Source organism: Dermacentor albipictus, unplaced genomic scaffold, assembly GCF_038994185.2.
Source record: "Dermacentor albipictus isolate Rhodes 1998 colony unplaced genomic scaffold, USDA_Dalb.pri_finalv2 scaffold_23, whole genome shotgun sequence".
In the NCBI taxonomy this organism is placed as follows: domain Eukaryota; kingdom Metazoa; phylum Arthropoda; class Arachnida; order Ixodida; family Ixodidae; genus Dermacentor; species Dermacentor albipictus.
In genome coordinates this window covers 227,687-242,087 of record NW_027225577.1, presented here as the reverse complement: position 1 = coordinate 242,087, position 14,401 = coordinate 227,687, and the positions used below count along the sequence as shown (strand labels likewise).

Genomic DNA, 14,401 nt, shown 5'->3' with positions numbered 1-14,401 from the left:
AGGTCGAGTGGGATGCCTAGAAACCGGGGTGGGCTTAAGTTTTCTTAAGCTTTTCCAATAATTTTGTTCTTTCAAGTATGTTGGAACCTTAGGAAAACAGCACCTCTTTATTGAAGAATATAGTAATAATGAAAGGGAATAGCCGCGACTAGAAGCGCTTCCATAAAATATTTTATTGCTCTCTGATTACCGGTAGAGCTACTCCATTCAACTTTGCCGATGGTCGTAATCGTTGCATCTGAGGGCTCCTTTTATGTACCAAATATCCGTGCGATTTAAATAACGACATAATACTTAGTTCATTCACGGCATTGGTACAGTTTCTGTGGCGTAGTGCTTCGGAGCATAAAGCCTCTAGCTTGATGACCAGCCATGGCGGCCGCGTTTCGATGGTGCCGAACGCAGAATCGCTCGTGCACACTGAATTTGGGGCATGTTACAGTAATCGTCTAGTGAAAGTTAGTCCGGAGCCATCCATTCTTTCGCCTCTTAACGGCCCAAGTGTCGCGTCAGAAAGTTGAACCCAACGAACCGGGAAATCAGTCAACAGATCAGTTGATTCATCAGCCGAATCGATCAATCGAAATCGCAAGACCAATGTACGAAGACAGCAGCCAAGCCGGGGATCGAACAAAAGGCTTGAGTCTGTACAACTCAATCGACTGACCAGGAAAGAAGTTTGTGCGGCAGCTTCCGACGTCTTGTAGATCGACCACACCACTCGGGGCTTTCCAGAGGAGGCAAGATCGGTGGTCTGCGTCGGCGCGTCCTTCTTCTCCGGCTCTTCCGGCGAGAAAGACAATCTGCAGTGAGTAGCAAAAAAAAAAAAAAGTGCGGAACATGTTCGATTGAGCAACTAGCCCGCCAGCAACTAGTCAGCCACAAGCTTTCAGCTTCAGGCTTTATATTCCTTGTTCCCTATACATGCAAAAACACGTGAAATGTAAAAACAATCTAGCTAGGCTGCAATCACTGAACACTTCTGAAAGAAAATCATTGCATTTCTGCTCAAGTGTAATCACGGTCACGAAGACTGCAGCTCTGTTTGAATTTGTTGCACTTTCTGCACCGAGAGCGGATCACTTTCAGTGCAGCGCGCTCCACCTGCACCACGCTCTTCTATTTGATTTCGTGCAAGAGCCAGTTCAGCGTGAATAACGCGGCTCCCCTGCACTCAGTACTTTAGAAGTGTGGGAAGAAACAGAGTGAAAGCAAGGAGAAGAAAGGCAGAGATTTCAACCAGACATGCGTCTGGTTTGCTGCCCTACACTAGGGCTAAGGGAAATGGAATAGAACGATGAAAATAGAAAGAAAGTGAGTACTGAGTGCATGTACTCAAACCGGTACACTTCAAGTACTGTGCTAGTGCACGACTCGCTTTTTGTGCCAGTGACGGATGTGGCCACGGTACGAATATCTTTGTCTCAGAGAATGGGGTCGAGCCCAGTCGGTTTAAAGTTGTCCGCAGAGAGAGGTGTTGTACATCGTAGCGTGGACAGATACACAATGGGTGTTCGATGGTTTCCTCGCACCTACAGGAGTCGCACGTCCATACGGTAGGACTAAGCGTTCTTGAACGCCGCTCCCAGCCACAAGCGGCACAGTAAGGTTGTTTTGCCGCGGGACGCTGGGCTAGATGGCAGTTGTAGTGGTAGCAAGGGGTCCAGCTTATGCAACTTGCAATTGAAGGCACTTGAACTCCAGGAAGCTTGTGACTTTTTGTGTGCAAGCAGACGAAGTTCTCTGCCAGCGTCCGTCCATGCCAAAGGTATTGGACGCGTCTGAGTGTCTTCGTGGGCAGACCGTGCAGCCCTGTTAGCAAAGTCATTGCTGACGATGGCACAGTGAGCAGAGATCCACTGAAAGATTATGTTGTGCCCTGTTTCCAGAGCATGGTGGTGCATTTCCGTAATATCAGATATCATCTGTTCGTATGCTCTGTGATGTATGGCAGAGTTGGTACTGTGAAGAGCTGCCTTATAGTCACAAAATCTGACCCATTTCTGGGCCGGCTCTACGGCGACGTACTTCACAGCGGCATGGAGAGCTGCAATTTCTGCCGCCGTAGATGTAGCAATGTGTGACCCTTTTAACTTTGTGCTAGTAGGTGAGGTCGAACCGCGTGTATATATATATATATATATATATATATATATATATATATATATATATATATATATATATATATATATATATATATATATATATATATATATATATATATATATATATATATATATATATATATATATATATACGGTCATGATATGTCTGGTGCAGTAATAGCAGGGTCAGTGGCTTCAGGGACGGCAACGGATGATTGGCCTTCTTTGCAATTCCGGGCATAGCAAGGTTCACTTGAGGCTGTGCCAGAATCCACAGAGGAGATGACAGCTTCACCACCGGTGCATAAGATGAAGGTATGTACTCGAGCTCTAATCACTCATTAAAAGAACGCTTGAGATCTCTCGGCTGGTAGGCAAGCTAAGTGAGGGTCAGGGATCCTTGACAGACGGCGAAATTGCTCCCTGAGAGAGTCGTCAGCTACGTGTGTCTAGATCATATGGCCTCTCGCGCTAGCAATTGTTGCTGGTGTTGACGTACACTGAGGCAGCCTCAAACACGTGCGTAGGGCTTTACTTTGTATGTTCTCCAGAGCACGAATGTTCGTCTTGCATGTATTGGAAAATACTGGTAGACTGCAACGCAAGAGTCCCAGTCCCTGTACAGCTGTAGCATAGCATGGACTCGTGCATCCCAGGTTTTCCCGCAGGGAACTTTGAAGACCTGAGCAATTACAGATAACTTCTTTTTCAGATAGACGCAGTGGCGGCTTCACGAGAGGTTGCGGTCAATGATGACACCTGGAAATCGATGTGTTCTAACACAGGTTACAGGTTGACCGTTGATTGAAATGGGATACAATGACATATCTTTGCGTGTATAGCCAACAAACGTGCACTTTTCGGTAGACACACTGAGGCCTTGTTGTTGAAGATAAGACGCCGTCATGGTTGCCGCTCGCTGCAAGTTCTCGGTAGCACACAATATGACTCATCGATAGTTGATTCGTGCTGCACGGATGTACGTATCTTCCGCTGTGGTACAACAGTAGCTGGCATAAGAAAAGTAAGTACAAATTTGATACCTCGGTGGTTTCTACGTGTAAACGAATGGCTCCCGCGCCGCGATCAGCAACGGAGGTAGCACTAGTTTCGCCGTTGTTTCACCTGTCATTTGTCACAGTGTAACGTAGTCAATTGTCAGCAGTAGGCAACAGCCGAAATTGCCATTACTTCCTTGAAATCCTGCACGCAAACTGGACCTCATCTCAGGTATGTCAAAGTAGGGGTAGCTTGAGAAATAGCATAAAGGCCATCACTGATTTGTACATGCATTATGCTGAGGTCAGAAGACGAAACCGCTCCGTACAACAACCTATTTCTGAGTGAATATTGTGTATTTTGTTCCTCTATCTGTTCCTTGCTGACACACCGTCCTGAACAGTGACTCACATTGGTGGTCTTGGAAAGTCACTTGCCGACGAATGGCGTGGCTTCGGCGCCTTCAAACTGCTGGTCCTTCTCATTGCTGCAGCAGATGGAGGGACACGCTGCCTGCGGAGGCTGCGAAAACGGAAATAAAGAGGGAAAAATATGGTTTTTCGCGCTCCTTCTTTTTTAATACGCGTTTCTGTTCTCTGCTTATTTAAGCCGACTAACGTTCTTGGCATTTTGAGACCAGTTTTCTTTCCGGATGTGTAGCTATCTAGCTATGCCATCGAATATGTGGGCGGATCCCCAAGGTAATGTCATCTGAAGTGTGGGCCATTCACGTTGTAGGGGCCCCTGGATATGCGCGGACGTCACGGCGGTGCCTCAAGAAGGCACAGAGTGTCCAGAGGGAAGCGCGAGAGAGGAGCTCGGCTCCAGTAGACGCCACAAACACTACGGGTTTCCGCTATTCGCACACATAGATAGTCATCGTAGAGGACTTCTGCACGACTTCTTTTCCTTTTTTTTTGTGCTCGCCTTAATAAAGAGTCGTCATGATCGTAGCTTAGTTAACATAGAACAATAAAAGCGAGAAGTTAGGAAGAGGCCAGCCAAAACTTTGGCACCATAATGCGCTTTATATGCGGCCTTTGGCTGCACGACAGCGATAGCGTTCAGCATACCGTCCTGTAGTTGCGGCTATACGCACAGAGAGTAGCCTGCCCCTATTCTTTGTTTAAGGACCTATATGCTTTAGGGCTACCACATTAAATGTGTAAAGTGCATTGCTCTTGTCGGCGTCGCCTGGTGCTGCCTGTCTTTCTGTTAGCTATATTGTATTAACCTATATCCCTCATGGTTTTTGTTTCATACTCTCTCAAGCTCATACTCCCTCTGTACTTTGTGGGGCTTCGGGCTAACGTGCCCGGACCCGGCTAGCTAAGGTCTAAGGAGACACGTAGCTCGTCCCCACTCCGCAGCGCACGCAAAGGGGCGCCGCGGCGGGTTCGCTGACTCACCGGCAAGGCGTAGAGACGACTCCAGCCGTGGCACCAACGAATGGGGGTTTATTCCCTGCTTTGTACAATATGCGAGTACAATACAGGAATATGGCACTGGGGTGGCAGTCGCAGACTACGGGTGAAAGCCCCCGGGAAGTCTGCTCCGCCACGCTGGCTCTTCCGAGCAGGTTCGCCACACAAAAGGGGGCCGCCTTGCTCAGAGGGGCGCGGGACCAAGAGGGTCCGCACGTCCGACAGCCAAGAGCACCGAAAGTCAATCTGTCCGGGCGAAAGCGCCCGCGCACCTCCGATGCTGAAGGAGAGAGAAGCCGAAGAGAGGGCGAGAGGGGCCCGCTCCTCAGGCACTGTTCTTACGCGCGGCGCACGGCGTAACGTGAGCCGCGCGCGCAAGCAGCAGGCTCCGCGTCGCGCCGGCGCCCGCGGCCGCGGGGAATGTACGCTATCCAAAATAAGTCTTGGAACTGCGTGTCCCCAGCGATCGTGCGGCCGAATGGCCCAAGTCGCGCGTGAACAGGAGACAGGGGTCCCAAAAGGGGTCCCCACATCCCCCCCCTCCTGAAGACTCGGGCCGGCCCATGAGGGAGCCGACCGGAATCAATGGCAAAGCTGACGTCTGACCTGTTTTATTTTCTCAAGCGAAAATATCGAAGTCGAGAGTCTCGCTCGCAGGGTCGGTGCTTCCGGCTTCCGGAGAAAGGACGGAGTTGTGGAGGGGCACCAGTGCCGTCGCCTGCTGCACAGCTGCCGCGATGGTCGCCGCGAACACAGGGTCCGAAGCGAGAGCGCCGACAACGGAACGCAGCAGGGCCGGGTTGACGTCCGGGTCCGTGTTCTGCAGCACCTGTGGGGCTGGATCCGTCCCGGGCTCCTCGGCAGCTGGCTCCGTCCCCTTCACGTGAAGCTTGTGCACCGCGCTGGAGTCATGGGCAGCACACAGCCTCAGCACACCGCACACGCCGCAGTACACTGCCGAAGGGTCCGAGGCCATGACGGCTCCACCCGAGGCTTCGACCATGGCTGATAGCGTGCGGCCGCGGAAAATGCGTGGTATCTCTCGCCCGCTCATGTGGTTCTCCACCTTTCTTTGCTCCTTCCACCGTTTCGTCGACACGAAGCAAAGTGGTGCTTCGGAACCGGATTGGAAGGCCCAGGTAGCGACATGGCGGCGTGGAGGCAAACGGGCAGCTGGCTGTGGAGACACCGGCAGCGACCGCCCCTGGAAGGATGCGGAGGTGGTAACAGCGCCACCTTGCACCACGGGTCGTACTGTGGTCTCAGGAGCGAGTGCGACCGCAGTGGCCTCTCGAACGGCTTGCGACTGGAGGCGCCCGCGGCGGCGGCGACGGCTCCCGTGAGACCTGGGCGAGTCGGTCGTCGTCCTCGAGGCGTGTTGCGACGGCTTCATTGTTGGCGTCCGTCTGGCACCACACTGATAATCAACACTTCACACAACTAATCCGCACTCCGATTATAATAAACACTACAAGCAAATCTCACCCTCGCTGATAATGTTCACACACAGATCGCGAAGCTCACACTGCATCCGTCAGCTTGCCAATCACGCATCGCTCTGGCGCATTCGCCTTTGCAGGCGGCTGCCAGAGGGAAGGAGGAGGCCCACGGAAAGCGGCATATTGGGCTTATGGTAGCCTCATGCATCCCTCCGGCCAGCGCTGAAACGCTAACCGTGCCTTTCATGGCACTCGAGCGCCGCTGGAGGATAAAGTTCACCAGGCGCGAGCAGTAAGGCAACGGCTAGGTCGGCTTTCACAGCTTACGCCGGCGGGCTCACGGATCACTTTGGTTCACCACGGCCCTCAGCAGAAGCTGCGCACTACGAAAAAGCGTCTTATTCGGCTAATGAGTGCCTTTTTTCCGCTTTAACGCGTGCATTCACGCTATAGTCACACCTCTCCGCTTGCCAGCTCGGCGGGGAATAAGGTCCCTCTGCCTGCCAGCGAGAAGCGGCGACTACGAGCGTTTTCGCAAGTTATACCGGCGAGTGCGCGGATTGAGATCCGCCGTCTTGCTCGGTTGCGCTTGCTGTGTCTCTTCCTCTTCCCAGTTGCTGCTTCTGGCAACGAAAGGTTTGAGGTCAGAAACGTTCACTGGACCGCCGGATGGTCTACCGTTTGAGTCCACCAGCTTACACACAAGAGGGGACATTTTGGTCTCCACTCGGTATGGGCCCGACCACTTGGCCGACAGAGAGGCTGAGATGCCCTTTGTTGCGTCACTCAGCACATGATTGCGCCTGAGGACAAGGTCACCTACTTGATAATGTACCTCTCTATGCGACCGGTCGTATTGGGCTTTTTGTCCAGCGCGTGCTTTCGCCAGGTTGGTGCGGGCATGCGAAAGGGCCTCGCTCATCCTAGCGCGCACTTGCACCGCGTAGTCGGAGAGACCCGACGCAACGGCGCTCGCCCCGCTGCCGGTTCGCAGAACGCGATCCATAGGGTTTGGCAGCTCTCTCCCGAAGTTGAGGAAAGCGGGCGTGTACCCAGTCGAACGGTTCACCGATGTGCGCAAAGAGAAACCTATCTCGCGGAGACAGGCGTCCCAGTCCCTGTGTTGCTGGGCAAAGGCCGCGAGCAAGGGCTTCACATTTCGGTTCATCCGCTCGGTGGGATTGGCCTGAGGGTGATAAGTCGTTGTTTTGCGGTGTTTTATGCCAAAGGCTGCACAGACATCGACGAACACCTTGGCCGTGAAATAGGACGCGTTGTCAGTGATCAACTCCGCCGGAAAGCCAAAGCGGGTGAATACCTCGAGCAACTTGTCCCATATGACGCGTGCCGTTAGCTTCCGAAGGGGAAAAAGTTCCACCCACTTCGTGAAATGATCTGTGACGGCCAGCAGGAATGTGTGACCTTGCCGGCTTCTTGGGAAAGGTCCCATAACGTCACAGGCCGCGATTTGCCAGGGTAGCTGGCTGTCGATCGGCTGCATGAGGCCGGGGGGTTTGCCCCCACGGGGTTTCACACTTTGACACACGCGGCACGAGCGAGAGTAATGAAGTACATCACGCTTCATGCCTGGCCAGGTTGCGGAGCGGCACAACTTAAAATAAGTCTTACGGCCACTCGCGTGTCCGGCCAACCGCGAGTCATGGAAATAGCTCAACGTGGCCCTCCGTAGACTGCGGGGGATCACCACCTTAAAGGACTCATTAGGAGCCTCTTCAGATGGGAGATAGCGCAGGAGCACTCCATCAGCATCCAGCAGATACGAATCCAACGTGCCTGCAGCAATACCAGCTGCGTCGCACCCGGCGCCAACAGCAATACCAGCTGTCAATTTGCGCCCATCGGCGTTGCCGCCTCGCTCCCTCTCGGAGCTGTGCTCTTTTTCGAGCTCGTCAGAGATTTGCTGACAAAATGGGTCGTTCCACTGAGCTTCCAGCAGCTCCTGTCTACTGAATGCGATACCCATGGACGTTACAGGGTCCAGCAGGTACGCACTTTCGCCCGTCGACGGCGGCTTATAGGCCGCACAGCCGCCTGAACTCGCTCCTTCCGTGCCATTGGAGACAAGGGCTCCGGCTTCGTTCAGAAGCGTTGTCGCGGAGGGGTGCCGGTCAAAGGTGTCCGGGTCTGAAACGGGGGCGCGCGACAAGGCGTCGGCCACCACGTTTGTGCTCCCCTTCCGATAGCGAACAACAAAGTTGTAGCGCTGTAACGTCAATGCCCAGCGCGCGAGGCGGCCTGAGGGCTCGCGCAAGCGCTTCAGCCAGGTGAGCGCCATGTGATCCGTTTCAACCACAAAAGGCACTCCGTCGACGTAGTGATCGAACTTACGCAGAGCGAACACTATCGCTAGACACTCACGTTCGGTCACGGAATAGTTACGCTCTGCGGGCGTCAACGACCGGCTGGCAAAGGCCACTGGCCGAAGAACGTCCTCATGTTCTTGGAGCAGCACCGCACCTGTACCTAGGTCGCTCGCGTCAGCTTGGACTACGAACTCCCTGTTCAGGTCGGGCAGCTTCAGCTCGGCTGTGTCCACAAGAGCTTTAGAGAGAGCCCTGAAGGCATCATCTTGCTCCGGACCCCAGCTCCAGCTTGTAGACTTCCTCAACAGCGAGGTCAAGGGAGCCTGTAGAGCGGCGCAGTTGGGCACAAATTGGCGATAGTAATTCACCATGCCCAAAAAGCGTCTGAGGGCCTGTATGTTCGCCGGCGTTGGGTACTCGAGGATAGCTCGGACCTTGTCCTCGCTCGGCAAAACACGGCCTCGCTCTATTGTAAAGCCCAGCAGTGAGACACGGGTCTCTGCGATCTGAGCTTTCCTCGGGTTCAGAGTGATCCCGGCAGCGTGCAGCCTTCCGAGGATGTCCTCCAAGTGGCGGAGGTGTTCCTCAAAGGTGCGAGAGAAGAGGACAATATCGTCTAGGTAGGCTAGGGCGTATTGCCATTTTGCCCTTCCCAGAACTCTGTCCATCAATCTCTGGAACGTCGCTGCAGCGCCCGAGCAGCCAAAGGGCATGCGAGTGAACTCGTACAAGCCTCTATGTGAGGTGAAAGCGGTTTTCTCCGCGTCCCTTGGCTCCATCTGCACTTGCAGGTAACCGCGGCTAGCATCTAGAGTGGTAAAATAATGTGCACCACCTAGGCTCGCCACGATTGAGTCAATGCTCGGCATAGGGTAAGCATCCTTCCGAGTGACTTCATTGAGTCGGCGGTAGTCCACGCAAAGACGAGGGGAGCCGTCTTTTTTCGGGACCAGCACTACCGGAGAACCCCACGGACTATTAGATCGGCGGATTACGCCAGTCTCGATCATTTCGTCCATTGCGAGGTCGATAGCTTTCCTTTTGGCCACACTCACGGGCCTAGGATTGCATTTCCATGGTAGCGCGTCGCCTGTGTCGATCCGGTGTCGCACAAGAGTGGTGCGTCCCGGCCGATCTGTAAACATCGCGTGAAATTGGTTCAGCAGCGATGACAGGCGCGCCTTCTCACGTTCCGACAAACTGCCAGGCAAAGGCGGCAGTGAGCGGTTCGTTTCGCCGCGCGCGCTTGCGATCGTAGGATTACATGAAATCCGATCCGCTAGCGCTGCGCTCGGCTCGGGAGAATGAGTCTCGCAACGAGCTCTGCCCGCTTCGCTGGCCGACGAGGGGCCGCGTACAGCGGGTTTTGTGACAGCCGGAGTCTGGGGGGTCAACGGGACTCGCCCCTCCTCCTGCCGTGGTGTCGCGCCTGGGGCTCTAGGTGCCACCGAAGCGACAGGGAAATGCGCAAAAGGTTTCAGGGGCGCACCAGGGCCCTCCCTGTATCCTTTGTTCGCAATGTCTATCACGATCCCAGTGCGGGCCAGAAAGTCTCGGCCTACTATCACGGGTACGGACAGACCAGGGAGGTACACGAACCTGTGACGGCGTACACGCTCCTCCCAGCGCACAACCAATCTCGCCGAGCCACACGAGGTAGCCGCACCACTCGCGAGATGGAAGGCGGTGTTGCAGGCTCGCAGCCGGACTGAGTGCCGGCGTAAGTGAGCCAAAACTTCCTCCCCGAACAGCGAGGCTGTGGCGCCGCTGTCCAGTAGCGCTGCAAACGTTCGACCAGCGATCGTGAGCGCAAGGAAGGGGGCTGGCGACGGGTCATCAATTCCGACCCTACACGCCATCGGGGCTAAGGAACCCCTTGTTTCAGGCACCGCCGGCGAAGGCAGAGTCACCGGCGGCGCACGCCGTTTCCCGTTGGGCGATTGTGCCCTTCGGTAGCGCGGCGGTTTGTGCACTCCCGGGCAATGTGGCCCGTCTCATTGCACTTGTAGCAGACGACGCTGCGTGCAGGCGGAGCTGCTCGCGGCGCGCTGCGCGCCGGCGGTGGTTTCTGTTGCGCCGCGTGGGCATTCGTATCAGTTTCCACCGCCGGGCCGCTTCAGCGGTCCCAGTTTCGTGCTCGGCCGGGCTGGGCGACTGTGTGCGCCCGCCTGGCATACGAGTACGGGTCAAGAGCGCGGTCAGAGAGCTCCCACGCGCCTCGCTCCGTGTCTCCGGGGGCTGCCGTTGCGTCGGTTAGCCGGAAAGGGGCGGGCGTAAGCACGTTGCCACCGTTCCAAGCGCACCGGGGTTCAAGGGACAACGACGCTGGCGGCGGCGGGCGGTAGGCCCGCGCGGCCAGAATGTCACCCTGAATACGCTTCGCTTCAGCGGCCAAATCGTCCAGGTCGTGGAACCGGCCGTTTCGAAGGTAAGCGGCAAAGGTTGGATGGGCTTGCCGAATCACCCGCTCCACCTTCTCAGAGTTCGACGCCGAGTGCTCTGCTAGGAGATAAAACTCCTGCATGGCTCTCACGTACTCGAGCAGAGATTCGTCCTTGTGTTGGGTTCGAAGCTCCAACTCGCGCCGCATGCGTCGCTCATAGTCAGGAGGGAGGAACTCATGGCTGAACAGCGTCCTAAACTCCTCCATGCTACGAGCGCGCTGTCCGACTAGGCGGTACCACCGCGCAGCTTGGGCGGTCAGCGAGACAGGCAGTATGGTGCCTATAATCACGCTGTCTTCCAGCCTCATCGCTTTCTGGTATTGGCATAGAGACTCCAGGTATTCCGTAGCGCTCATGCGGTCCGAGTAACCGCTGTACGTCGGAATATGTACCTTGAAGTTGCTCGGCAGGGCAGGCCTAGGGGGACTAGGGTCCACCACGGGAGGCCTGACGCTAGCCTGAGATTGCGCCATTTCCATCAGCGATGATAGCAACTGCGCGGCTGCGTTGTGCAGCGGCAATTGTTCCGGGCGAGGCTCACAGGGTGCCTGCCGGGATGCGCCCGCTCGTGGCCCTAAGGGACCGGCGAACGGCGGAGAAATGTCGTGCGGGCCTATGGGAGGCCGGCCGACGGTGCTGCGAAAAGGTTGCCCTCCAGGCCAACTGAGGCCCGGCTAGCTCAGTCGGTAGAGCATGAGACTCTTAATCTCAGGGTCGTGGGTTCGGGCCCCACGTTGGGCGCCAGATATGTGGGGCTTCGGGCTAACGTGCCCGGACCCGGCTAGCTAAGGTCTAAGGAGACACGTAGCTCGTCCCCACTCCGCAGCGCACGCAAAGGGGCGCCGCGGCGGGTTCGCTGACTCACCGGCAAGGCGTAGAGACGACTCCAGCCGTGGCACCAACGAATGGGGGTTTATTCCCTGCTTTGTACAATATGCGAGTACAATACAGGAATATGGCACTGGGGTGGCAGTCGCAGACTACGGGTGAAAGCCCCCGGGAAGTCTGCTCCGCCACGCTGGCTCTTCCGAGCAGGTTCGCCACACAAAAGGGGGCCGCCTTGCTCAGAGGGGCGCGGGACCAAGAGGGTCCGCACGTCCGACAGCCAAGAGCACCGAAAGTCAATCTGTCCGGGCGAAAGCGCCCGCGCACCTCCGATGCTGAAGGAGAGAGAAGCCGAAGAGAGGGCGAGAGGGGCCCGCTCCTCAGGCACTGTTCTTACGCGCGGCGCACGGCGTAACGTGAGCCGCGCGCGCAAGCAGCAGGCTCCGCGTCGCGCCGGCGCCCGCGGCCGCGGGGAATGTACGCTATCCAAAATAAGTCTTGGAACTGCGTGTCCCCAGCGATCGTGCGGCCGAATGGCCCAAGTCGCGCGTGAACAGGAGACAGGGGTCCCAAAAGGGGTCCCCACAACTTTCATTAACCTCGCGACATTGGTAGCAAAAGCGAGCGCGAAGGGTAGTCACGGTTTTTATTTCTATGCTTTAACGCACATATTGTCGCGTGAAAGTACTAATACATGCCACACATTCGAGGAGTTTCCCACAACGAGAACTTTCCAATAGACATGTTTACTCCTAGTGGTGTTACATATTATCGTTTTATTTAGGTATCCCCTAATGCAAAAATTAATCATATTTAATTTATTTTTCCAATACTACTAACAAAGCGAAAAGAGGTAGCCGTCGCCAGCGAATGGCGACAACTCCTCTGTTTATTTTTTCATCAATAAACAACATGCGCGTATAATTGCCGACATGAACATTTACCTTTCATGCTTCCTAATTTGGCTTTCATAAATGAACTGTATATATCGCAATGAACCAATCGCAGTCGTTGTTTACTACGCCTCTATATTTTAGTATGTGTGCGCATACGCACAGTCGCAGCATTTTCGGTTCGCGTGTAATAATCATATATAGTTTAGAAACGGTAGAAAGCTCGTCTTTTCTAACCCAAAACAAAAGTGCTCGGTACCTAAATGGGTAAACAAGCTGGGAAAAGGAAGAAATGGGAGGAAAGTAATGTTTCAGATTCCTTCTGCACGTGGTGGCATAAACTAGAAGCGCGTGAGCATAACCTCCGAGATCTGGGAGCGCGCCCGCTATCACAGAAGCCATGACATGGCATAAGCCGGACTCTTTACATAAGTGACAGTTGCGGAGGCGAAAACCCGTAATCAGAAGTTCTCGGTACAGGAAAGGCCGACGTCCCTCGCAGGATACTGGAATGCAATGGCTATACACCTACACTTGACATAACATTTTTTATGGTATGAGCATAAAAACACCATCCAGCTATTAACAAGCACAACTACCAAAAATGCCCCATAGGCAACCTCACCTGCCATAAACCTTCTTAGCTGCTGCTTTTTCAAGGGCACTGTCGAGGATGTCCGCAATTTTCTTCTTCATGTGATCCAATTCCTTCTGGGCTTCCTTTAGGTCTTCGTCCGAGCATGTCTTTTCTGGGTTGCTGATATGGTTTACCGCGGAGGCCTGCAGCAATGGATCGCAATGCAGAGACTGATTTTAGCCTATGCATTTGAGAAACTGACGCTCCCGAGAGCAGGATTGGCATCTGGAGCACAGTGGACCATTTCGCTCAATTTTGTCACATTGTTGCGTTACCTCTGTGCCAGCATACCTAATTGCAGATAGTATACATAAACAAGTGGGACGATGACACAACCATGTTGATGCAATAAGAAAACTTACCTTGGTCTTGTTTCCTTGCTTAACAAGCGCTTTATTTTACTAGGTACCCACTTCGGTTTTACGAACACTTGAGCCCATTGGGACGGCGCAAGCTGGTGGCAACTGATCTGTTATTGCGCGGTCACAAAGAACACACACTACCTCACCGGACAGTTAGCGCCGGTATTCGTGGTACGCTGTGCAGATATTTGTTGCCCGTGGCGTCACGGTAACCAATTTCATAAGCTACATGGAATAATTTGCATTGCTTTCAGGGGCATCATGTTGCACTGCCGACTGCGGTGCGTTCGAAAGTTCCAGAAGCCGAAACCACAGTATGCCAATAGATTGTGATGTGTACTGATTACTGTTAATTTTAGATAATGCATCGTGAAACATGATAAGCGATCGGGCATGAAACACCCTGATAAATGAAAATAACGTATATTAATTTGCATATATTCAGGGAGCCAATTTAACATTAACAGTATGCCAATAGATTGTGATGTGTACTCATTACTCTTAATTTTAGATAATGCATCGAGAAACATGATAAGCGATCGGGCATGAAACACCCTGATAAATGAAAATAACGCATATTAATTTGCATATATTCAGGGAGCCAATTTAACATGCTGGTGTTTGTTACAGTCGTGTTGCACGTGTGAGTCGCCGGCATCTTCCCTCTTACCTCGTCAGACAACAATGATGTGGCAATGCTTTCCTGCGCGCTTGTTGCCGTCTTTTCTTCAGCCGATTCAGCTGATGTGGTTGATTCGAGGCTGACGGGCGTATAACACGATGAAGCAGGCACGATGATGAAAAAAAAAGAAAAATATGGTTGTCAAAACGCTTTTGCCTAGGTGCTCACGTACGTGGTAGCTTAACGAAACGTGGGCACACCGAAGACATTCTCATAAATCACTCATGACTTCCGTAACTGTAACTTGCATTCCGTATTTTAAGAACG

The 14,401-nt window shown here is 53.8% G+C and overlaps 1 protein-coding gene and 1 non-coding gene across 8 annotated transcripts in view; one reads left to right on the top strand and one right to left on the bottom strand.

The window, feature by feature from the left end:
- The window catches only part of LOC135898918 (uncharacterized), a 215,214-nt gene that overhangs the window by 4,873 nt on the left and 195,940 nt on the right, over positions 1–14,401 (bottom strand). For 6 of the 7 annotated variants that reach the window (XM_070529532.1, XM_070529533.1, XM_070529531.1 and 3 more), the window contains 4 exons: positions 14,123–14,213; positions 13,079–13,233; positions 3,516–3,626; positions 668–803 (listed from right to left, as the gene is read on the bottom strand). In XM_070529532.1, coding sequence (XP_070385633.1) covers positions 668–803; positions 3,516–3,626; positions 13,079–13,233; positions 14,123–14,213 — 493 coding nt within the window. The remainder of the gene's footprint in view (positions 1–667; positions 804–3,515; positions 3,627–13,078; positions 13,234–14,122; positions 14,214–14,401) is intronic. The other variant, XM_070529535.1, reaches the window with a different exon arrangement.
- Positions 11,404–11,476, top strand: TRNAK-CUU (transfer RNA lysine (anticodon CUU)). Its single transcript has one exon. It is a non-coding gene; the product is annotated as a tRNA-Lys (tRNA).